General features: G+C 44.0%; 1 protein-coding gene and 1 pseudogene across 7 annotated transcripts in view; both read right to left on the bottom strand.

Moving 5' to 3' along the window:
- Positions 1–2,129, bottom strand: part of Sh3kbp1 (SH3 domain containing kinase binding protein 1) — a 361,003-nt gene extending 358,874 nt beyond the window's left edge. For all 7 annotated transcript variants that reach the window (XM_055615757.1, XM_055615760.1, XM_055615759.1 and 4 more), the window contains exon 1: positions 1,759–2,129. In XM_055615757.1, coding sequence (XP_055471732.1) covers positions 1,759–1,762 — 4 coding nt within the window. In that variant the 5' untranslated portion in view covers positions 1,763–2,129. The remainder of the gene's footprint in view (positions 1–1,758) is intronic.
- Positions 1,931–26,273, bottom strand: LOC129683124 (sororin-like; annotated as a pseudogene).
- Between the last annotated feature and the right edge of the window lie 321 nt (positions 26,274–26,594).

Genomic DNA, 26,594 nt, shown 5'->3' with positions numbered 1-26,594 from the left:
TTTCTTTTGTGTATAACTCTTTCAGTAGCCCATTCTTAGGGAAAAATGATCCCAACAACATTCCTTATCATCTCAGGACAAAGCAGTGCATTTCTAAAGTGGCCTATAAGGGTTTTAAAGTATTTACTCTTGCCAATGGACTAAATCAACTTAATAAAAGCAAAGCAAAATAAGAGTGTGAATGAGGTGTGTGTCTTCCATGGGGTTTCATGCCATCCATCCATCCCTCCATCCCTCCATCCCTCCATCCCTTCCTCCATCCATCCCTCCATCCCTCCATCCATCCATCCATCCAGTACGGATTTAGAGCCTGATCTGCACCGGACATGGCAGAAAACCATTCTGAGCAGCACCCTACAACACAATGTTGTCCCAATGATCACTGAGTCTCAGGTAGAGGAGAGAAATATTAAACACACTACAAAGGGTAATGCTAATCTGAAAACAGAAGACAAAATGTCATATGAAGAAGGAACTCACTTAGACCTGGTATAGTATGATCATCAAAAAGGGGCACTGTGAGGAAAGTGACACTTGAGCTGAGAGGCCACCAGATCACCACCACTTTAGAAAAGGGAAAAGGGCATTTTGGTAAACAATCACAAATGGAGGTTTGAACTTCACTGATCAACCACTTACTGGGTTAAACCTCTCCTTCCGTGCTTGCTGTGTATGCATTGAGCATCCTTTTCCTCTTGTCTATCCTTTGCTGGCTGGTGTATCAAGATCCTACCTATTACCTAAATACAGAAAAGTCTCACTTTATAATGACTTATTATAATGTGCAGACTGCTATGCTTGGCCTAGAAACCCCAAAATAATCTGCTAGAGGCATAAAAAGCAGGGGCTGGCCATCAGCAGGAACTATTACCTAGGTAAACCAAATCTTTAACAGACACCAAACAATCACAAGTCCTTTGCTCAATAAAGTGGCCGCTCCACTGGGCAGTAAGGTGGTTTCCACACTGTCAGGTCTATAATAAAAGGGACCCAGAGGACCTACTGTTAGCTGCCTCCACGGAAATTATGTTTGCCAGGTAAATCAAAGACTGGATCACCATTTCCAGTTTCTGGCCCTGCAGACTTAGAGGAGAACATAGGAAGTAGCCTTTGAGGGTCACAGAGTGGAGAGGGGTCCAGGGTGGGGGAGGACAGTCAGAAAGAGTGAGAGCTGGAAACACTAGTGGGGGAATGCATGAAGAGCTCAGGACCCTAGGACAGCCCGGGACTGGGGCGTTTCCTAACCAACCATCACGGACATCATCTGGCAGTAAGGGCAATTTAACCCTCCCTCAAAGACCCCAAGATTCAAGGTTCTCCTCAGGCTGGGTCAGACAGTCACCAAGAACCCCAAGAGCCCTGCATAGGGCCGGAGCCCACCAAATCCAGGTACCCGAGTCTGCAGCGCAGAGGAGGGTGCACTTGGGTGGGAGAATGGTAAAGACAAAACTCTCCCCGCCCACCTGAAAAAGCCAACCACACCCCTACATCCCTCAACCTGAGCAGCCCCGGAGCCAGCCCCTGCGATTCTTTGCCCAGGCCCCCTCGGGTTCCTGCCCGTGCCGCGCGCGCGGGCTCAGCAGGGACACCAAAGCAAGTGAGAGTGAATCGGGGTGCGCAAGGCGAGGGGGGGAGCCCAGCGCGATGTCACTCTCCCGGCCATGCTCCAGGGCGCCCTCCCCGGGTCCGCGGTCCCGGGATGGTCGCGCCACCCTACACGCAGAAGGGCGGTAGGGTTCGAACAATCCCTACACTCACCCATTGGCGCCAAGCCGAGCAGAGCCGCCGAAGCAGCGTGAAAGTTGGCGGAACCGGGCGTGGGGTTCGGGGCACCGAGGTTGCAGCGCCGGGATCGAGGGCGCGGGGGTCGGGACGCAGCTGCAGCTGGGCCGGCTTCTTCCTCGGTGGCGGTGGTGGCGGTGGTGGCAGCTCAGCGCCGCCCGCTGCTGCCTCTGCTGCCGCTGCCGCTACTGCCCTGGGGCGACTCCTGCTGCTGCTGCTGCTGCATCACGGCCTCGCTGCGCCCGGCTGCTCCGGGTTTCCTGCTCACCGCAAGTGGAAATTGCGAAAGAAAAAAAAAAAAAAAAGCACCGCCCTGCCCAGTGCCCCGCAGCCGCCCAAGAGCTTGCTCTCCCCTCCTCCTCGCCGCAGCGAAGCTCCGCGGCTCCGCCCGCCGGAGAGGCGCGGCTGTCAGGCGGGGGCGGGGCCGAGGGGCGGGGCCCGAGCGGCGTCCGGTCTGAGTCCGGGGCGCGCCCTCTGGTGGCAGGGCTCAGCCGCCCCTGTCACCGACCGCTCTGCCCCGTCAAGAACTCTGCAGCGGTCGCCCCCTATCCGCCTTTGCTCTGCTCACACCCCGGGAAATGCCGCGAGACTCCTCGAGACAGGGGGAGATTTAGGGGGTCCGTGGGGGTGGGGGCGTCTGAGTTGAGGGGCATGTAGAAAAGGTGGATCGGGAAGGTGGAACCCCGGGGAAGGAGGGCTGGGGGAAGGGAAGCCGCCCGCAGGTGAAGAGCCAGACACCTGCTGGGTTATTAATAGGTGACACCACCCCACCTCTCCTCACCCCCCATCCCCGGCTCGGGGGGGGGGGGGATAGGGAACCTTGGGAAGAAGGCTGCTAGCGAGGGGTGGGGGGGAGAAGGGGTGGAGGGGACTGCTGGGAGGAAGGAGCCTTTCGCTGCAGCTTGGGAACTCTAGCAGGCCAGGTGTGGAGTTTGGAGGACGCAGGTAGTGGGCTGGTGGAGCCCAAAGAGAAGGGTGCAGCGAGGTTCCTGGGCAGGTGTGCTGCTGGGCATTGCCTCTCACAGGATTGGACCCTCCTTACACCTGACCCAGTGGTGGCTGGACCAGGTGTGTGGTTCTGCCGCTTAGGATTTTTTTCTAGGTCCAGAGACAAAGATTGGCTGGTTCTCCATCAGGCATCCTTGTGCTACACTGATCCTCAAACCTGAATAGACAACAATTTTAGGGGATGCTAAAATGAAAACAAATTCCTAGGCAACTCACAAGCTCCTTTTTTTTGGGGGGGGGGGCATTCTCCACCACACATTTCAGCCATAGAGACTTGTCTGTAACCACATTCATTTACCAGCCTGTTATTTCCTTTCCACTTTCCACCATCTGGTGGTGGGATGAGATAGTGAGCTACACTAGAGACAAAATAGAAAAAGTGAGACAAGAGAGAAATTACATCATTTGGCTCCTGCAAATGGAGGCTGGGGACTAGTGAACCCAAAAGAGACAAGTAAAAGCTGGCCTTGTGCCCAATGGAGACCTGTCTTGCATGCCCAATGAATAATAATGAGGTACCATTTGTACATTGGTCATAGACGAGGATTTCTGCAGAAACTTTTTTTTTTTTTGGTGGGGGAGTCCTCAGCTGTAAGGCTGAAGCAAAGAAGACCATGAAGTTAATGAGTTCTGACTTAAGGACTAGCTTGGGACAGATAGCATGATCTTAGAGATGAGTAAGAAGGAGGGAAGAGGAGAGACTTCAGTCAGGTTATTAAAAACAAAAGAACAGCAGCAGCATCCTTCTCTAGATACTGTCCATGTGAGTTACAGCAACCTAAACTAATCAAGAGACAGAAGGCTCATCCACACAGCTCTCCTGCTTGTTACGTGCCTTGACATATCCATGATCTATTCAAGACAATGAAACCTTGTGAGCTTGCAAAAGACAAACACTGTTACTAGAACATTCTCTCCTAAGCTCAACAAGAACTGGTCTGAGATCCAGCCGATTCTGAAGGCTGCTGTCTCAGCTAAGCCCCAGATCATTAGACCATCCTAATTTTCTCTCAAAGACATTAAGACCCCACCCCAAATGGCTGGGCATATGCTCAATAGGGAAACAGCTGAGCTAGACTTGTCGTGGCTTGGCACCAGGGGTGCTGAAAATTTGTGGTTGCTGACCCGTGCATTCCCAGAGTGATGAGTCCAAAATAGTGAAGGGCTTTGCTTGACCTTCCAGAGAACCAGATTCAATTCCCAGCAACCTCATGGTGGCTCACAACCATTTGTAACTCCAGTTCCAGGGGATCTGACGCCCTCGTCTGGCCTCCATGGGCACTGCACACACGTGGTGCATATACAGGCAAAACACTCATACAAACAATTTTTTTAAAGAAATAAAGTCATTGAACACTATTGATGAAATCTACCAGGCTTACTTGGACATCACAGAGTCCATTGCACCTAAAGCAGCAATCGGCAAAGGTTTCATCAGCGAGAAAGAACTTGCTTTCACCCCTGCTTAATCTTAGTCTTAAACTCAGCCTATTAATTGAATAGCTTTGCCAACCTCACAAGGATAAAGATAGGTCCCTTGAAGTTTTGAGTCTTGCTCTGTGTTTTTCACAGTCCGGACAATGATCTATGATAGTCATACTTTCAGTTTATTGAGTGAGTTTGGTAAGTATATAGCAAGCCAAAGTAGAATTGATAACAAGAGATAGACGGACATCATCAAATCAGGCTCACACACCATCTAATTCTAGCAGAAACTGACTAGGGTAGCATAAAAAGTCAGCTGGAGTTTCTGGCTTCTCTTTCCCATACTGGGCACTTTCATATCATGGGATTAAAAAAAAAATAGTAGCATCTGTTGGAAATGGTTCACCTTCTAGCTGTTCTCAGGGACACAGTGGTTTTTACTCTTGGGCTGTTTGCCTGTAGTCTCCTTTCTGACCCAGAGTTACGGGAACCAGCCCAACCCTAGAAAGATGGTCTTGGAGGACGTTTTGCAACAAAGATGTTTCGGCCTAAAATGGGAGTTGGGAGGAAACCCCAATTCCAGAGACAGCTTCTCAGGGAGTTCAAACCAGTACAGGCCCATTTTTGCTAATATAATGTACATTACAGTCTGCCTCAAGGATGCTTGACATTTTTGGTGCTGGGGCTTGAACAAATAAGTAGGCAAGTGCCAGGCATCTGTGCTCCAACCCGGCCTAACTTTTCTTTCGTGATCTGAAGACCTGAACCCTTATTCCATTATCTGAGTATACTTCCTGCAATAACAAACTCAGCATTATACACAAAAGAAAGACTGGTAGGAAGACATATTTTTCTTTTAAAAAGTTCTTGAGGTGTGCCCTGACTTTAATGCCTTCACTAAACCAACTGTCGACTCTCTTCAAAACTTGAGAATGTTTCATCTTCAGTTTCTCTAAATTATGAATGAGCATTCCTTTTCCCCGCTCACTGTTCTGTTCTTCTGAATCATTCCTATTGTCCTCTCAGTTTTCTTGGAGAAGCTGTTGCTGACCATAACAAGAAAAGTGAACGTCAGGATTCCATCCCAGCTGCTGACATAAATACAAGTGTAATTCGGCACCCTGCCTCCTTCCTACCAGTGGATCTTTTAAACAGAACAGCTAATGCAGGATTTCAAAGGCGCTCCAAATGACATTAATTCATTTCATGAACATTTCTAGAGAAATACAATTGTACTTAATACCACACCTTTGTCCCAGTGAACTCCCATTTCTACCAGAATACATAATGGGTTTGGAAAATGCAGAGTATCTGACTTGTCACATTAAAAGGGCATCACACGATTAAAAAAGGCACCACTGTGTTGCTCAGTTGTAGCAACGTTTGGGATCAAAATTGAAGGTACTTGAGCCTTTGCTTCCCTAGCACTTACAACCTGCCATCCCTGCCCTTTCCTATGCTTGGCCTTGACATCTGTAATTTACATGTAATGAATGATACTTTGCTTTGAAAATCTTTAATACCATCTTTACATTAATACACATTGCATACTGAGTGCTTTACAAAATACAGTGATTATATAGTACTTTTGGAGAGCTTTACTGGAGTACAAATCTCACAATGCTAGAAAGCAGAGACATGCTTAAGAAAATTAATGAAAGGTGTCCTAAAGGCCCAAGCTGGAACCAGTTAAATTACATATGAAATCAATTCAGGAGCTGGAGAGATGGCTGCACTCAAGGGTGTTTGCCAGCTCGTCCAGATGACCTGAATTCTGTTCCGAGCACCCATATCATGTGGCTCACAATCACCTGTAACTTCAGTTCTAAGGGACCTGGTGCCTTCTGGCCTCCAGGAGCACCCACATACATGTGCCATACGCACACGTATACAGAAACAAAATAATGAGATAAAAAGAACAAAGAAAGTAATCAACAAGAAGAGACTAAGTTGTCCTTCCAGAGATATTCCAATTATTAAATGAAAACGAGGCAAAGATGAGGGGCAGGCCATGCCATCAGAAAACCAGGATAGGTCAGTAATGATAGTTCATACCTGTAAGGCAGCACTAGAGGGAGAAAGAGTTAGGCAGATGCGTCAACACGAGTTTGAGGCCGGCATAGGCTACAGAGTGAGTTCCAGGCCAGCCTGAGCTATAGAGTGAAAACCTGTCTCTAAGACAGAACAGGAGGCTGGAGAGATGTTTCAGCAGTTAATAGCTTTTACTCTCTTAAAAGGTTCCGTTCCCAGTACCCAAATAGTGGCTCACGATCACCTGTAACTAATTCCAGCTCCAGAGGATCCAATGCCCTCTGGCTAGCCAACTCTGGGTCCTGCGTGCAAGTGTTGAACAGACCCACATATATGCACATAAATAAAAATAAATAAATAAATAAAACAAAGAAGACTGTAGGAATAGTCGGTGCAAGCACAATCTAACAGAAATTCCCAAATTAGTGGGTAAAAGTTTAAGTAGAAGGAAGGTATTTACATGCCCTCAAAGTATTTGCCCCTTCATAAATAGCTTCATGCTCACAATGGGAGAAACTAGTGACTACAGTGGGGAATGCCAGCCAATAGCCCTTTTACCAAGGGAGCAAAGTCTGGTATCCATGTATTTAAGACAGTAATTTTTATTTCTCCTTCACATGTGTGTGCACTAGGTTAAAGGTAATTTATATGAAGGTCAAAAGCCATAGAAGGAACACGTCACTGTATTGTGTTGAGCAAGCTGGAGACCAACCTTGGAAGAAGCCACTTTCCCCTCCTCACCGACTGTGAATCCTTTCCAACAAATCCTAGAGAACAAGGTTTACCTGATCTGCAGAGAGGCAGAAACTATCCAGTCGGAGCAGGCCCTTCGTGGCCCAATTGCAATTTCCTTCAGAAGTTTCTCTGGCAAAGGAAACAGAAGAGAAGCATACGACTAGAAAATGGTACCAGGTGTCCTTGCTTTCAAATCTAAAGAATGGAGGCCAGTGAGATGGCTTAGCAGGGAAAGGCCAGCAAGCCTGATGACCTGTGCTTAATCCCCAGGATCCTCATGATGGAAGGACAAAATCCAACCCCCAAACTTCTCCTCTGCCTTATCTATATATGTACTGTGACACATGTGCGTGTGCACACACACACACACACACACACACAGTCATCCACAAATAAAAATGTAATTAAATTTCTAATAGCTGAGTGCCAGGCAGTGGTGGCACACGCCTTTAATCCCAGCACTCAGCAGGCAGAAGCAGGTGGATCTCTGAATTCGAGGCCAGCCTGGTCTACAGAATGAATGTGAGTTTCAGGACAGCCAAGGATACACAGATAAACCCTGTCGAAAGAAAGAAAGAAAGAAAGAAAGAAAGAAAGAAAGAAAGAAAGAAAGAAAGAAAGAAAGAAAGAAAGAAAGAAAGAAAGAAAGAAAGAAAGAAAGAGGGAGGGAGGGAGGGAGGAAGGAAGAAAGGAAAGGGAGAGAGAAAGGAAGAAATAAAGAAAGAAAGAAAGAAAGAAAGAAAGAAAGAAAGAAAGAAAGAAAGAAAGAAAGAGAAGAAGAAAGAAATAAAGAAAGGAAGGAAGAAAGAAAGGGAGAAAAAGAAAGAAAGAAAGGAAGAAAGAAAGAAAGAAAGAAAGGAAGGAAGGAAGAAAGAAAGAAAGGAAGAAAGAAAGAAAGAAAGGAAGAAAGAAAGGAAGGAAGAAAGAAAAAAAAGAAAGAAAGGAAGGAAGAAAGAAAGGAAGGAAGGAAGGAAGAAAGAAAGAAAAAAAGAAAGAAAGAAAGAAAGAAAGAAAACAAAAAAGAATATCTAAGTAATCAACTTCAAAAGCAATCAGCAAATTTTATCTGGAATGGACAAAAGAAGGGGCTGGAGAGATAGCTCAATTTCCAGCACCTGTTTTTAAAGCCAGGGCATAACGATGCATCCTTAAAACCCCTGTACTGACCGATACCCAGGTAGCAAGCCAGTTACTTTCAGTGGGCACTGCTAAACTGACCAGAGTCAGGGGAACTGAATACCTTGTGTGGTCTCTGTGCCAGGCAAGTGTGACTAAGACTCTTCAGGCAATGCGCAGCAACAGAAGTCTCCATACCCCTATTTGGCGCCTGTGGACTCTGCTCTGTGGACCAGATACGGGGCCAGAGGGAGGAGAGCCTTGGGGAAAGTGAAATTAAAGAGAAATTAAAGAAATTAAAGGCCAACATTGTGATGGCATTCCACTGAACAACAGGAGTGACCATTTTGAAATCCCCCCTCCCTTTTTTTAAAGACAGGATCTCACTATCATATGATGTTTAAGCTGGCTTGGAACTCTATGTGTAGACCAGGCTGGCCTCCAACTCACAGAGATCTGCCTGCCTCTGCAGCATGCATGCTGGGAGCAAAGGTAGTCCTTGAGAGACATTTTTGAAGTTCTGACATACATCATGCAGATTCTACCAATGTCGTTCTTTGCTTGGTTGCTTGGGTATTTGTTTGTTCGTTTTTTGAGACAGGGTCTCGCTGTGTAGTCCTGGCTGTCTTGTAACTCCCTCTGTAGACCTCTCTCTTCCTCCTGAGTGATGAGATTAAGGGTATGAGCCAATACCACCTAGCTTAGAGGATTTTTTAAAAATTTACATATTTTTACATATATTTACATATTTTATGTATCTGAATAGTTTTGCCTATGGGCATGTGCATGCATTGTGTAGATGCTTAGTGTCTGTGGAAGCCAGAAGAGGCTCTGGATCCCCTGACACTGGACTTGTAGGCTATTGTTAGTCACCATGTGGGTGCTGGGACTGGAGCTAAAGTCCCCTGGAAAAGCAGGCAGGGCTCTTAATCACTGAGCCATCTCTCAGAGAACTCCAAAGAAACATTTTGTTTGCTGACTTGGAATCTGGGTAGGTGGGATGCTCAACCAAGTGAAGACAAACGTTTCTGTTGGGTGGGGATGTGGGGGAGATAATAGATTCATATTTGAATCTTCCTAAAAGAGAATAAAATATTGGTTTACACTATAATGCAAATGATCCTGGAAAATAGGATGGTGACCCACAGAAGCCAGGCACAAAAGGTCATTTATTGCATGACTCCACCTCCTGAAAGTCCAGAACAGGCAAATGCAGACACAGAAAGTAGGTTAGTGATCCCTATTGGCTGTTGGAGTTACAGAGTGTTGGCTAAATGGGTACAGGGTTTTGTTTCGTTCTAAAGTTAACTGTATGGATGGTTGCACAACTGTGAAAATACTAAAATGGGGGAATTGTACACTTTCAACAGACAATTTGTGCAACATGTGACTTAGACCTCAGAAGTTGAAATATGTGTAGCAGTCATGATAAAATGTCAGTGTGGGAATTGTGGAAAAGGTCTAGTGTTGGGTTGCAATGATGATTATAGTACTCTCAATACCACTCAACTGTACGTACACTCAAAATGGTTCGTGGGGGTGGACAGATGACTCAGACATTCAAATTGTGGAGGGCCTGTTACTCCAGTTCCAGGGGATCTAGTGCCCCCTTCTGGCCTCTGTAGGCACTACACACATGCATGCAAAACATTCATACACATATAATCAAGTCTTAGAAAATTTAATCCGATTTTCTATGAGCTCAATATTATCAATATTTCCAGAGATAACTGATTATCACTGCTAATAACCTAAAAAGTTCCTCCAGAAATAATACGTGTGGTGCATATGCACACATGCAGACAAAATAGCTACACACTTAAAATAAAATAAATCCTTTAAAAATTGTTAAAAGGATGCTATGTCGCTTTTGCCACCAGAAAAAGAAAAACATTTGTGGTTGGTGGACTATGATGCCAAGAGGGGTGGTTTTCCATATGCTTTGCCTCCTCGGGCGATACTCAAGCAGGAAGTCACTACTGCTCTACCCTCAATGCCACCACCTCAGCAAGCTGAGAGCCCAAGCCCAGTTCTCTGAGCTGAGGATGAGGAGTCATAGCCAGCTCCCAGGTCGGGAAGCTCCCAGTGCAAAGAGCCAACCCAAGATGCATTCTCAAGCCCCAGAGGCCACGGGAGTTAATTGAAAAGTCTCTGAACCAGCCACTTACCTAATAAGATGTGGCACAACTCTTATGTAGCATTCAGGCTTATTAAATAGAGTCAGTTAAATCAAGTTTACCTCCTCAGAAATGACTACAGACTAGCCACAGGCAAAAGCGGAGTCCGTGAGGTTTGTCCACCTGTGTCGCTCGCCAGCCCTGAGCTTGGGCTTCTATTCCCCTGCTAACAGTTTTGTGGTTGGTTGGTTGGTTGGTTGGTTGGTTGGTTGGTTGGTTGGTTGGTTGGTTGGGGGTTTTTGTTTTGTTTTGTTTAGGTCACAGGGGTGTATCAAGTGTGGGCACTGACTCGTGCTGTGCACTGCAGACCCCATCCCAGACCTGCCCGATTGGAAACACACTGGCCCACGTTTTAACCAACTGTCCGGAGGATTCTGATTCAGCAACGTAGAAAAACTATCGCTACACCTCTGCTCCTCAGACCCAAGATGAGCAACTGGGTCATCTGAGAATTTCGTTTTAGCAATGAAAATGAGTGCAAGGAGTTCAGCGAGATGGCTCAATGGGTAAAAGTGTTTGCCGCCCAGCCTCATGACTTGAGTTCAATCCTGGGACTCACACAGAGAAAGGATGGAACTGAGTTTCCCAACCTGCTCTCTGAACCCTACACATGTGCGATGGAGTACACACACACACACACACACGCAAACATGCACACACACATAATTGAAATTCTGAATGTGTTCTTAAAAGAAACTGTGCTGAAGGGAGCTACGCCACACCGTGCTCTTTTGTACGCGCAGGCAAAACCTTCATACAGATAAAATAAAGCTTTAGAAATTCTAACCAAATCTTCTCTGATCTTAATGTTACCAACTTTTTGCTGAGATAATTATCACTGCTAACTGTCAGGTCCCATAGAACTGCAGAACTGTAGAGTCTCAGTGTCTGCGGCTCCTCCCAACACTTTTCATCCCACCCCCTACCCTGAACCTCTCCAGCCCAGATGCTGGGCTTCCCTTTCCTCAGCCAGATTCCTATACAATGCAGCCATTTTGACTATGCGCTCTCTTGGTTCCCATGCTCTTTTTTGGCCTCTTGACTCCTGGTTCCTCTCTTGGCCTCTTGGTCCTGTAACAGGGCCCCAGACCTTACTATACCCCCAGACCTTAGCACAGCTGACTCCATAATGGAAGTATTATTCAGGCTGTAAAACTCAGCATGTAGACAGCACCACTTGCCGAAATGAAAACAAAGACCTAATCCATCAAAGTCTATAGTCCCCCTTTGCCTAAACTCTATTAACTAAAGCATGTCCGCACAGAACATGGTTTTTGTGCTTAAAAGCTCTTCCTGAGAAAAGCTTGGGACTACACTGGATCCCAAACACCCAGCTAATCAAGACTTTCTATTGGCTTAAACTTGTATCTGATCAGTGTTGTCTGGCAAATACCCCACAACGGTCCTCATGAGGCTCCTCTGGTGGTCCACTTCCCACTCTCTTCCTCTCTCAGTCTCCCCACCTCCTCCCGTGGCCCTGTTCAGTCTGGACCCTTCCAGATGCCTCTAGCTGTTTTCTCCCCCATATCTACAATAAACTCCTGTTCTCAACCATGCCTAGGAGTTGTCACCTCCTCATTTTGCATTCACTAAGTACATAAAATATTCCTCCAGAAATTCCTCTACCTATTGTCACCTTAATTTTTTTTTAATCTGTAACTCCTTCCTAATGCTCTAATGATGCAAATAGAGACCCCTTGCTGAAATCACAGGAGATGGCTTCTGGAGGGGCTCTGGGTGAGGAAGGACTCAGTTGTCTTGAAGGGGCTGGCCACTGGGAGTTTGGCCATGCTCCAGCAAGTATATGGACAACACAAAAAGAAATTGGATTTTTTTTCTCTTTTTTCTTTGGGGAGGAGGTTACAAGGGTAGGGGTGGACCTGGGAGGACTGGGAAGTGAATGTGATAGGGGTCCATTATGTGAAGTTCCCAATAAGCAATAAAAACATGTTGGAGTAGAAATGGAGATCATTGGAAAATGGGTCACTCTTTTCTTTGGAAGATTCTCAAATTACCTGTATTAGTTGCTGTATCCACATACTTCAAATACATGTGTTTTTGTTGTGGCCAAATACTTAACAAAAAGCACTCTAGGAGAGGAAGAATGGTTGACATAGGCTCACAGTTTGAGGTTAAAGGCCATCTTGATGGTGTCCACAGTCAGGAAGCAGGAGAGATGAATGTTCAACCTCAAGGTTTTATCATTATTATTGTTGTTGTTGTTTAGTCCGGAATCCCAGCCCAGAAGATGGTAGTACCCACCTTCAGAGAGGTTCCTCCCTCCTCGGTTTCATCTGAGAAACACCCTCACAGACTTGCCTAGAACTGTCTCCGGTCAAGCTGACAGGAAAGAATAACCTTCTGTTTTTCACATAAGATTGATTGAGAAAGATTAATCCTTCAGGAATACATTTTTTGTTTGTTTTTCAAAACAGAGTTTCTCTGTCTAGTCTTGGCTGTCCTGGACTCACTCTGTAGACCAGGCTGGCATCGAACTCACAGAGGTCCACCTGCCTCTGCCTTCCTGAGTGCTGGGATTGCAGGCATGTGCTCCACCATGCCTGGCTAGGAAGAGACATATATATATATATATATATATATATATATATATATATATACATATACATATACATATACATATACATATACATACATATATATATACATATACATATACATATACATATACATATACATATATATATATATATATATATATATATATAACATATTTGTCTTAGTTAGGATTATTATTGCTGTGGAAAAAAAACACCATGACCAAAAGACACGTTGGAGAGGAAAGGGTTTATTCAGTTTACACTTCACATTGCTGTTCATCATCAAAGTATGTCAGGAGAGGAATTCAAGCAGGGCAGGAACCTGGAGGCAGGAGCTGATGCAGAAGCTAAGGAGGGGTGCTGCTTACTGCCTTGCTCCTTCCTCATGCTTTGCTCAGACTGCTTAATTATAGAACTCAGGACCACCAGCCCAAGGATGGCATCAGCCACAGTGGTCTAGGCCCTCACACATTGATAAATAATTAAGAAAATACCTTACAGTTGGATCTTCTGGAAGCATTTTATCAATTAAAATGTCCTCCTTTTAAATAACTCTAGTTTTGTGTGTCACATTGACATAAGACCAGCCAGTACAGTATTTCATACCCTTACAATTTTCTGACCTTAAAACACTTAAACAATGCTGTGATATTATTAAAGAAGGTGTTAGGCCTTTTTCAAGGGGTCTGCTCTCAGCCCATTTGCTGTCTGAGCTAATCAAAGTGGAAAAGGTTTTTGTAACAGAGCTTCACTAAGCAGCTGGAACTGGCCTCAAACTCACAATTCTGCCTCGGCCTCTCAAGTGCTGAAATTACAGGCGTATACCAGTACTCCTGACTAATGATACTTAATCTGATAGTCTTCTTCCTTGCACCCACCTTGACTATGCCCATCTAGCCATTTGCTACCCAGAAAATATCATGAGCAAGAAGAAATATTTGGTTTGTTTGTTTTTGAGGCACAGTCTCTTGTAAACGAGTTTGATCCTGCAACTTGCTACAGGATGAGTATGTCCTTGAACTCCTGAACCTCCTGCTTCAGCCTCCCCAGTGTTGAGATTATAGGCATACACAAGACTCCAGGCTGCAAGAGACAATCATGAAATGAAATTTTGTCTTATTCAGAATTAAATGTCAGGGGCTGGAAGGATTGCTCGGCTGGTAAAGTATAAGATTGAGGACTTGAGTTTAGGTTCCCGGACCACCTACATAAAAGCACAGAGCAGTGTTGAATGTTTGGACCTCCAATGTTAAGAGTGGGGTTTTGAGAGAAATGAGTAGATTCCTGTAGTGCACCGGTAAGCCATTCTAACCAAATGGGCTAAAACAATTAGGGAAACAACACTCTTCACAATAGCCACAAATGACATAAATTACGTTGGTATGATTCTAACCAAGCAAGTCAAAGACTTGCATGAAAAAAACTTAAGAGTCTCTAAAGAAAGAAATAGAAGAATATATCAGGAGTTGGAAAGACCTCCCATGCTAGTGGCTTGGCAGGATTAACATAGTAAAAATGGCTATCTTACCAAAAGCAATCTACAGATTCAATGCAGTTCCCATCAAATTACCAGCACTTCTTTACAGACCTTGAAAGAAAAATTCTCAACTTCATATGGAATAACAAGAAACCCAGAATTGCTAAACAATCCTCTACAATAAAAGATCTTCTGGAGGTATCTCCATCCCTGATCTTAAGCTGTACTATAGAGCAATAGTTATAAAAACTGCATGGTACTGGCATAGAAACAGAATGGTGGATCAATGGAACAGAACAGAAGACCCAGAAATAAACCCACAAACTTGTGGACACCTGACCTTTGACAAAGATGCCATAACCATACAATGGAAAAAAGACAGCATCTTCAACAAATGCTGATCTAACTGGATGTCTACATGTAGAAAATGTAAATAGTTCCATATTTATTACCCTGCACAAAACTAAAGTCCAAGTGGCTCAAAGATCTCAACATAAAATCAGACACACTTAACCTGTTAGAAGAAAAAGTGGGGAAGAGTCTTGAGCTCATTGGCACAGGAGACAAATTCCTGAACAGAACACCAACAGCATGGGCTCTAAGATCAACAATGAATACATGGGACCTCATGAAACTGAAAAGCTTCTGTAAAGCAAAGGACACTGTCATTAGAACAAAATGACAACCTACAGACTGGGAAAGGATCTTCACCAACCTTATATCTGACAGAGGGCTAATATACAGAATATATAAAGAACTTAAGAAGTTAAAAAGCAACAAATCAAGTAATCCAATTAAAAAATGGGGTACAAAGCTAAACAGAGAATTCTCAATTGAGGACTGTTAAATAGCAAAGAAACACTTAAAGAAATGCTCAACATCCTTAGTCATCAAGGAAATGCAAATCTCATCAGAATGGCTAATATCAAAAACTCAAGTGACAACACATGCTGGAGAGGATGTGAAAAAGGGGAACCCTCCTCCACTGCTGATGGGATTTTAAACTTGTACAACCACTTTGGAAATCAATCTGGCATGTTCTCAGAAAAGTAGGAATAGTGCTTCCTCAAGATTCAGCTATATCACTCCTAGGCATACATCCAAAATATGGTCAAGTATACAGCAAAGACATTTGTTCAACCATGTTTGTAGTAGCTTTATTCATAATAGCCAGAAGCTGGAAATAAACCAGATGTCTCTCAACTGAGGAATGGATACAAAAAATGTGGTACATTTGCACAATGCAATACTACTCAGCAATTAAAAACAAGGAAATCATGAAATTTTTAGGCAAATGGTGGGATCTAGAAAAGATCATCCTGAGTGAGGTATCCCAGAAGGAGAAAGACACACATGATATATACTCACCATTAAGTGGCTATTAGACATACAATATAGGATAAGCATACTAAAATCTGTACACGTAAGGAAGCTAAGCAAGAAGGAGGACCCCGGTTAAGATGATCAGTCCTCACTCAGAAAGGCAAATGGGACAGACATTGGAAGAGGGTGAAAACAAGGCCCAAAACAGGAGCCTACTCACATAGGGTGAAAGACTCTACCCAGCAGGGTATCAAAGCAGATGCTAAGACTCATAGCCAAACTTTGGGCAGAGTGCAGGGAATCTTATAAATGAAGAGGGAGATAAAAAGACCAAGAGGGGACAGGAGCTCCTCAAGGAGAACAACAGAACCAAAAAATCTGGGCCCAGGGATCTTTTCTGAGACTGATCCTCCAACAAGGACCATGCATGGAGATAATCTAGAACTCCTGCACAGATATAGCCCATTGGCAGTTCAGTGACCAAGTGGCTTTCCTAGTAAGAGGAACAGGGACTGTCTCTGACATGAACTCAGTGGCCTGATCTTTGATCACCTCCTCCGGAATGGGGTGCAGCCTTACCAGTCCACAGAAGAAGACAATGCAGCCAGTCCTGATGAGATCTGATAGCGTAGGGTCAGATGGAAGGGGAGGAGGAACTCCTTTATCAGTGGACTGGGGAAGGGGCATGGGAGGAAAAGAGGGAGGGAGTGCAGGATCTGGAGGGGCTGGGGGAGGGAGCTACAGCTGGGATACAAAGTGAATACATTGTAATAAATAAAAAAAATTTAAAAATAGTAAATAAATATAATCAGCATCACTGATGGACAAGAAGGGTCTTTAATAGTTGGTACAGGAGAGAACGTCCTGAACAGAACACCAACAGCACAGGCTCTGAGAGCAACAATCAATAAATGGGACCTCCTGAAACTGAAAAGCTTCTGTAAAGCAAAGGATACTGTCATCAAAACAAAGCGACTGCCTACAGATTGGGAAAGAATCTTCACCAACCCTTTATCTGACAGAGGACTCATATCCAGTATATATAAAGAACTAAAGAAGCTGAAAAGCAGTAAACCAAGTAATCCACTTAAAAATGGGCAACAGAGCTAAACAGAGAACTCTCTGTAGAGGAACACCGAATGGCAGAGAAGCATTTAAAGAAATGCTCAGCATCATTAGCCATTAGGGAAATGCAAATCAAAACAACCCTGAGATTTCACCTTACACCCATCAGAATGGCCAAGATGAAAAACTCAAGGGACAACACATGCTGGAGAGGTTGTGGAGAAAGGGGAACCTTCCTCCACTGCTGGTGGGAATGTAAACTTGTACAACCACTCTGGAAATCAATCTGGTGCTTTCTCAGACAACTAGGAATAGCGCTTCCTCAAGATCCAGCCATACCACTCCTAGGCATATATCCAAAAAAGGCTCAAGTACACAAAAAGGACATTTGCTCAACCATGTTGGTAGCTGCTTTATTTGTAATAGCCAGAAGCTGGAAACAGCCCAGATGCCCCTCAACTGAAGAATGGATGCATAAATTGTGGTACATCTATACAATGGAGTATTACTCAGCAATGAAAAATAAGGAAATCATGAAATTTGCAGGTAAATGGTGGGACCTGGAAAGAATCATCCTGAGTGAGTTGTCCCAGAAGCAAAAAGACACACACGGTATATACTCACTCATATAAACATACAACATAGGATAAACCCACTAAAATCGGTACATCTAAACAAACTAAGCAAAAGAGAGGACCCTAACTAAAATGCTCAATCCCCATCCTGAAAGGCAAAGAGGATGGACATCAGAAGAAGAAAACAGGAAACAAACTAGGAACCTACCACAGAGGGCCTCTGAAAGCCTCTGCCCTGCAGACTATCAAAGCAGATGCTGAGCCTGATGGCCAACTGTCGGGCAGAGTGAATGGAATTTTATGTAAGAAGTGGGAAATAGCAAGGGCTGGAGAGGACAGGAACTCCACAAGGAGAGCAACAGAACAAGAAAATTTGAACACAGGGAACTTCCCAAAGACTCATACTCCAAACCAAGGACTATTCATGGAGATAACCTAGAACCCCTGCACAGATGTAGCCCATGGCAGTTCAGTGTCCAAGTGGGTTACATAGTAATGGGAAGAGGGACTGTCTCTGACATGAACTGATTGGCCTGCTCTTTGATCACCTTCCCCTGAAGGGGGAGCAGCCTTACCAGGCCACAGAGGAAGACAATGCAGCCACTCCTGATGTGATCTGATAGACTAAGATCAGAAGGAATGAGAGGAGGACCTCCCCTATCAGTGGACTTGGGGAGGGGCATGCATGAAGAAAGGGGAGGTAGGGTGGGATCGGGAGGGGAGGAGGGAGGAGCTTATGGGGGGGATACAAAATGAATAAAGTATAATTAATAATAATAATAATAAAAGAAAAAAACAAACAAAAAAATTTAAAAATAGTAAATAAATATAATCCGCATCACCGATGGACAAGAAGGGTCTTTAATAGTACCTCGCCCTAATCTCTAATATTAGTGTAAATCAAGTGTTATTGTATCTGTTTTAACAGCTGAGGGGACCAGAGTTCAACGAAACTAAATGTCATGCTCTGTCAGTATACCTTCCCAGAAAAGAGAAGTTCAGGGAACAGAAGGGCAATTGTGTCTGATTGGATTAGAAATGATGGGATTTTCTGAGATCTCACTAAACAACTTATTTGTTTTGACACGGTTGAGAGTTCTTACCTAATGGCCTTTACACAGAATATGGGGATATCTTCACAGGTGTTTTGCTTGGCAAGGGATCTGAACACATTTGTGATTTGGATGCACAGCAAATGCCCATGGCATAACACTGCATGAGAAGACTCAGCTTGCACACTGACCTATCTCAGGCACTCACGTTGCCTTTTAACTTAGAAAAGACAACCACTTCCAAAGGCCGTCTTGCAACGAAGTGGTCCCAAAAACAACTTCTTCCTTTCTCTCTCTCTCTCTCTCTCTCTCTCTCTCTCTCTCTCTCTCTCTCCCTGTGTTGTAGCTGGACTTTGCTACTTTGTGGGTTCTTCTTTTTCCCCATCCTTTATCCTCCAGGTTTTACCCCTATCACTAGATAGGAGAGAAAGAAGGATAGAGGGGAGAGAGGAAGAGAGAAATCCTGGTATCTAATTTCTTCCTTCTTTTTTCTTCTTTGAGCATGACTACTAACAAACCACAACACTCCCCCTGCTCCCCGGAACGAGCAGCAACCAACCACCAAGCCCTCATCTTGGGGTCCTAGCATTTCTATACCTTTTAAAAAGATGCCAGAATTCCAAACATCACACAATCACAGTAACTTCATGCAGCTGGCCAAACCAGGCCTCTGCTAGCGCAGAAGGCAGAACATACTCAGCTGCTTCAGATAGTCTGAAGCATATCCCCACACCTGGGAAAATAAACAAACAACAACAAAAATCCCTATTCTTATAATATTTCTATGGTTTTAAAAGAAACCAAAATTCCATTCAGACTACACTCTGGTAAGTAGGCGTATGTGTGTGCCTGTTCATGTGAGTGCAGGCACATACATGCCATTATGTGCCTGTGGAAGTTAGATGGTCAGCCCGGCCTTTCTGTCTTGATTGAGCGTCTCAGTTGTTAGCTAGCTAAGCCAACACCCACGTGAGTATCAGGAGATGCTCCTGCCTTCATCGCCCAGCTGCCTCTAAGGCAGTGTGAGGATTACAAATGCTTTTGCTAACTACATCTGGCTTTTCAAAAAAGAACGAAAAAATTTTTATTACATTTTTATTTTTATATTAATTACCGTTTATTCACTTTGTATCCCAGCTGTAGCCCCTCCTTCCTTCCCTCCCAATGCTACCCTCCCTTCCTCTTCTCTACCCATGCTCCTTTCCAGTCCACTGATAGGGGAGGTCCTCCTCCCCTTCCATCTGACCCTAGCCTATCAGGTCTGTACTGTCTTCCTCTGTGGCCTAGTAAGGCTGCTCCCCCATCAGGGGGAGGTGATCAAAGAGCTAGCCACTGAGTTCATGTCAGAGACAGTCCCTGATTCCATTACTAGGGAACCCACTTGGAGACTGAGCTGCCATGGGCTACATCTGAGAAGGGAAGAACGAAAATTTTTAAAGGTGTATGTGTGCCTCTGTTTTTCATAGCCATAAACCGTGAGCAACACAGATCACCTAACCTTCACATAGGTACTAGCCCTTTCCTGGCCACCTAAATAAATAAATGAAAAGGCTTCCATAGCTACTATGGATCTGATCTCAAGTTGTCAGGCTTTGGAGTGCTATTCCACATCAAGCTACTTCCACAGCCCTCTTTGTTTCTTGAGCCAGAAGACCATAAGGGTGCAGCCTGGGGCCTAGGTGTGTAATCCTGGGAGACTTTTCTTTATGGATCAAGTTCCTCATCTAGTGTCTACCTTATAGAACTTTAGTGAACTCTAATGAAGTAACTCTGATAAAATCCTGGGAGAGTGTCTGGCATAATTATAGTAAATGAAAGGGCTGCTTTTGGAGATTGTCATCTCTTGGGACGAGGAATCTTGCTCAGTTGGCAGAGTGCTTGCCTAGAATGAATGAAGACCTAGGGTTTAATAGGTTCAACCCCCGGCACCACATAATACCACCTATAGCGGTACATGCCTGTAAATGACCTGACTTGGGAGATGAAGGTAAGAGGATAAAAAGTAAAGGGCCATCCTGGACTACATGAGACCCTGCTTCCAAGAAACAAACAGAAGCTGTGTCATATCTATACTATTTTATGTTTTCTTATTTTAATAGTTTAAAATAAGTAACGATATGATTGAACAAATAAATATCTAAAGTGATTATAGGGTTTTCAAGTGAGTGTCGAAATTAACAACTGTAGCAAAATGTCCTAAAAAAATACCCTCAATCTTAGCACATTGACTACTTGTGTTTGTTATCACCGCACCCCAAACCTGCTAAGAGATAGTGCAGGAATAAGTGAGATTCCTCTGCCAATGACAAGGACAGGAAAGGAAACACCAAAGAACTGGACCTGTCAAGGTGGGATGCAAACAGAAGCCTGGAGAGGTGCAGGCTTAGCAGGAAGCCATAAAACTGGAGCTTGCAGCAGGTTCTGAAAGGGACTCCTCGGTCAAACAAACTTCCACAAAGCACAAAGCTCAGATCAAAGACATGGTGTCACCCTTGCTACACTGAGTGGCTGCATCCTCAGGTCCTCCCCTGCTTCTCACTCAGGCAGGAGATGCCTGGTTATGCATGCATCTAGCCCCGAGCCATCCAATTCCTAATACGGCAAGGAACAAGGCTTGCCCATCTTCCCTGTCCTCCTGGATACAATGAGAAGAGAGGCACCTTCAGAATCACCCAAGGTGACCTAGAGAAGAGAACCCCAGATGTGGGCATGGGAGAAACTTCAACCTGACATTGTTCCCTGGAGGACCAGACCCCAACATTCAAGCATGTGAGATCAGCAGTGGCTTCTCATTGCCTGTGTAAACTGAAATCACTGGTGAGAACTTTCTGGAGAGTCTTCAGAATTGCTGTACTGAGCAGGCACAGTCAATGCCCATGACCTTTTTTTTTTTCTTAAAACAAAACAAAAACTTCTAAATTTTTTTAATTAAACCTCCTTTCCCTTAGGCTGCACATTAGTTTCTCAAAGGCAGACAGGTCCAAAGTGATGGCAGCAATTTGGCATGATCCAGCACAGGGTTCACAGGAACCAGTGAGGACAAATCCTTTACATGTGTTCTTCTAAAACCATCCTGGTTTAACAGGTGCTTGCTTGCAGTTCTCATTCCCTGCAGCTTCTATTCACATGAACTTGTAGATGCTGGAAGTCCAGTGGTCTTTGAAATCATATCTTTTACCATAATTGACAGGAGTTGATAGGCAGGAAGGAATTTCCCAGAGACCTTGATACATCCATTTTGGTTCCCAGAAACCCCTGGGAATGGTTTCACATGAAAGTGAAATAGCCAAGCTCACAGCAAAGCTGACATGAGGGCTACAGCTGTCTTTCACATGAGAAATGATGTCCAGAACTTTCTAAGTGTAGCTGCAAAAAGACACATCCCAGAGCCAAGACTGTGCAGCTTGTTTTGAAAGAAACAGTTGTGGGTGAAGAAAGGGTGGTCAAAGCAGAGACTGTAAACCTTAAGTTGGTGGCATCTGGAGCCCACATTTTGAAGTGTATCCAATGCCCTAAGCAGCAGCACCCCATTCACCAATGTGTCAACAGCAGAACACAGGCACAGAACAGTTCCTATATAACAGACACTTATGTTTTAAACAAACAAACAAACAAACAAACAAACAAAAACATGACTCTCTCCTTCTCTTGTATCTCACATTCCACAGACTCAATGTCCAGATTCTTCCTCAAGCATTTAACTGTCTCCCTGGCTTATGAGTTCTCTCAACTCTGCAGAACCAAAACAGAACACAAAACCCCTTTACTGATTGGTGGTTGGACTCCCAGCGACTAGCAGAGGGCAACACCAGAGAAACCACCAATGACTGAACCTGTTTCTGACAGAGCTGGCTCAGAGCAGAAGTTGCTTCTCATCCCCACCACTGTGGAGGTAAATGTCCAGGGTAACTAGTCAAAATATGAAAGAGGCCAGCAAAACCTTCTGGGTAACAAGGCCAGTAAAGAGGACTCTAAATGTCTTGTTTTTCTAAACGTGCTGTATGTACAGGAAGTGGTGATGGTGGTGGTGGTGGTGGTAGTGGTGGTGGTAGGGTAGCCAGTTCATCTCATTCAATGATTAGCATCTCAGTTCATACCATTCAACCAGAATATCAATCATAAAATCAAGCTCAGCAGCTTCAAATTCAACATTCATGGCCATAGCCCAGTCATCCAGCTCTGATTTCAGGATCTCAGGCACCTTCTGGCATTTCTCTTTCATATCCAGGGGAGAGACTGCAGGAAACGTTGTGTCTCAGGGACCTTTGGGATTTCAGTTGACTTTGAATACATGACAGGTGAGACACTAGGCAAGTCCCAGATCCCTCAAAGCCAAAGAAGGATGGGCAACCGTGGTTGAAGGTTGAAGCAGAAGTGATAGCCGACTGGACCAGTGTCTGACTTTCTGAGACATTTCCAAGACTCTGGCATCCAGCTCTTCTTCCCCAGAGTTAAACTCAATGTTCTGAGCGCACAACACTGGGGTGCTGGTGGGAGTATTTGGGATACTACAAGTCTTGAAGATATCTTTTTTAGTGGGTTTCTTGAGAGGAGGGCTGTTTTCTTTTTCCAAGATAAAAGAGATCCTCGGACTCCTGTGGAGTGTTTGGACAGCTGGGACCTCTACTGTATGAGTGATGATCATCTCCAACAGATGGCATTTCTGACTAGAGCAAAGAAATATATGGGGAGCTCATGAAGACTGCAACATAGACAACCTAACCAAGGATCCTAAGGATATTAAGAGAAGAAACTGTATCCACCAAAGATAGAGTCTAAAGAGAGCCTCTGCATAACACTGAAAGAATGGGTGGGAGAAATGAAGAAATGGAAAGAGAAGAGAGGCGTGATAAGGATCAGACCATGGAAATTTGAATACAATAGCTAAAATTTTTAATGTAACAAAATTGTGGTCTATTACATTGAGTGTATGAGATTCTCAAAGAATGAATAAAATATTATATATAAATATGTTCATATAAAGTCAAAGAAATTTCCCAAGAGGTAGAATAAAAAGACAATGAAATGGAAAAATAGAATGAAAAGGATGGGAAACACAGACCATTCCAGATGGCTCAGGGTTCTGGATGCAGCACTCCAAAAAGTAAAGAATTGGAAATAAATAACCCAAGAAAATATCCATAAGTTGAAGGGCAAATATCTCCACCTGGGAAGAGCAAACCAAGAGTCCAGGACAATGAGTGAACAATGTGGGCAGCAGTCAGTGCAGCTTATGAAGACAAGTATGTTAAGATATTTCATAGTCAAAATATAGTATAATAACATTCATAATACCAGTGATAGATATGGGGAAAGTTCAAGGCAAAAGAGCAAGCTTCATAACAATTAATTGGAAATTAGGATGACATTGATCTTCTCAATTACGCCTCTTGAAGTTGGAAGTTAATAGATACCTTGAAAACTCTGAAAGTAAATGATATTCAATTTAGAATCCTATATTCAGGTAAACCCTCAGTGACCCTTTCAGACATTTTCACAAGGATTCTTAATACATAACCTCCCACGCACTCTTCTAATTAAACATCAGAAGGAATGCTCCAGTAAAAGAAAGAAGCACACCAAGAAAGCAAGAATTAGACCCAGGAAACAATGGATCCCATATAAGGCAGTAGTGAGGAAAAGAAAAGAACCCCTGGATGATGCAGAGGGCGGTTGGTTTGACTTTAATAAAATGGAAAACTCTAGGAGAGAAGATCGATTTAATTGAATGTTTGCAAGTTGGTATTAACAAACTTTAGCAAATTTGATAAAGTATGCCCAAAGTCGCCTACCTAATTTATGAAACTTTCTCATATGTTAGTTTAAATCCAAAAGGTGACTTGAGGCATGCTGAGTGTGTGATCAGTTTATTCAAGACAAAATAAATGTTCATGAAGATGGCTTAGTCGACAAACACACTTGTTGGACGAGCCTAATAACCTGAATTCCATCCCAGGAACCCACATAAAAAGTTTGGAATGGGCTAACATTCATATGGAATCCTAGCTCTCCTACAGGGGCATGGGAGTCAGAGACAGGAGAATCACCCAGAAAAAAGTTCACCAGTCAGCTACACATCACAGCAGCTCAACAAGGTAGAAGGGGAGAACCCACCCCAACAGTTGCCCTTTGACCTTTGACATGCATGGTGTGGTATGTACAGAGCTGCACCAGCACACACAGCTAAGTTGTATGTAGGTGAGGGTTTTGCTGGAGCCCAGATGAGGTGCCTTTGGAAGGTAGAAACGAATGCCAGATGCCCTGGGGCTGGAGTTATAGGAGGTTGTGAGGCACCCAACATCTCTCCAGATGCTTACCATATGAAAGAAACCAATGACAAAGTAAAAAGAATGCTGAAAACCCCGAACCCAAGATGACATGTAAAGGACAGAGCATATACAGTAAAAGCCACAATTCCTACATGCAGAAGGCAGGTAGTATATAATGACCCACTGCCACGGACCGGCCCAGTCGAGCTCCCGTCGTCCGAGGGAAAACAAGGCTTTGGACAGGAAGACTCGGTTTCGGCGATGAATTGACAGACAAAGACACCTTGATGGCTTTGGAATCTGCTGCAATTTTACTGACGTCAAGCTAGTATTTTTATAGTGATCTCACAAGGAAGCACCTTAAAATTGGCATGCTTTCCAGAACATTCAGACTTTTACCAAGGATGCAAAGTTTCTGTTTTAACATAGGGCAGTGCCCACAAGAAATCTTTGCCTAGAAACTTTCTGATCAACGCAAACAAGAAACAAAAACCCCAAACTATGGTTTTACTATCACTGACTAGTGAAGAGGAAAGTCAGGAGCTGTAATAGTCTTTCGAGCCAAGTCGAATACCTGCCAAAGTCTAAACACACCTTTGTCAACCATCCTCCCTTATGTCCTGCTAAAGATTTATGATCTTCCCTAGAAACAAGACGCTGAAGGGAGGGCTAAATTGTGCCAGCTGTACTTCTCCTGTTATTTTTTCTTAAGAAGGAGCCTATTATTTTTTCACTATTCTTAATGCCTATTAATACTAAATCTAATTTATTACTTTTCTTAAACTTATTATTTTTATTAAAGCCTTTAACAATCTACTAATAATAAATTTTTTTATAAAATTAGTTGTGTTGTTTCAGGAGTCACAGAGAAAGATCAAAGAATTCATTAATCCAGCCCCAGAGCCACAACTGAAAAAGCGTAGAAATCTCAGAACGCGTCTCTTTTCCAAGTGGGATGAGTCTGCCAGGGACCTTCCGGGGGCGAATTTCCGGAGAAAGCGTATCCCCCGCCCTGTAGCTTATGCTACTATGGCAACACTGGCGTGTCTACTTCTACTACTATGCATCCATCCCTGCTCCGATTATTTGTTCTGCCTAGGACACAGGGACCTAGACATTTCAGTCAGGGCCTACTGGACTCTGATCCATGCCTAGAACGTCCCCCCAAATGGTGTCCAAAGTTATACGGCTTTACCCATATAAGAAAGAAATTATAATTTCTCACTGCGTTCTAAAGACTTATCCTGATGCCCACCGATAAGAAGCTTCACCCAAGAAGCTTCTTTTTGCAGCAGAGATCCATAACTGGTTAAGATGCAGAAAACAACTGGCCACAGGGTGCCAAGCCCTAGCTGATACATCTATAACACACTCCCAAAAGCTAAGGCTCAGGGAACATCACAAAAGAGGAAACAGAAAAAAAAATGTTTAAGAGTCAAGGGACAAGGATATCTGCTGTGAGACTGTGTCCTTGACAGGAAAGCTGCATTAGGAAATCTCAAAAATATGGTTCTGGTGTTCTGGGAATACATGGTAACTCAGGAGGACAGGTTAAAGGCAATGCTTTCAATACGTGTCTTCAGCCAAAGTAAAAGAGGCAAAGTGGACATGAAATGAAGGCAGAGGTGCCAGCTTTCGTCCTGCTGTAGTTACCTTGTGGGTCCACTGTGGAGCCCACATTTTAGCAAAAGCAGCTTCTACATGCCTGTTTCGTTCTGACCTCAGGGACTGCACAGTCATAAATTAGTGTTATTTTAGCTACTGTTTGTGCTAATTTATGAAAGCAGCAATAGGAGACTGATACACATGAAATATAAATGGTTCCTTTGTTTTCTCTTTAGGATAGGAGTTCACGCCACCTGGCAATTCGGAGTCATTCAGAAAAATGGCCTGTTCTAGTTCGTTTCCTTTTGTGACAAAACACGGAGGTTAGAGGCGATAAGGTGGCTTAAGTGCACAGGCTGCTCTTGCAGAGGACTCGGGTTTGATTTCTAAAACCCA

This window comes from Psammomys obesus, unplaced genomic scaffold (genome assembly GCF_907164565.1).
Source record: "Psammomys obesus unplaced genomic scaffold, mPsaObe1.curated_primary_1811, whole genome shotgun sequence".
In the NCBI taxonomy this organism is placed as follows: Eukaryota; Metazoa; Chordata; class Mammalia; order Rodentia; family Muridae; genus Psammomys; species Psammomys obesus.
This window is presented reverse-complemented; position numbering and strand designations above follow the sequence as displayed.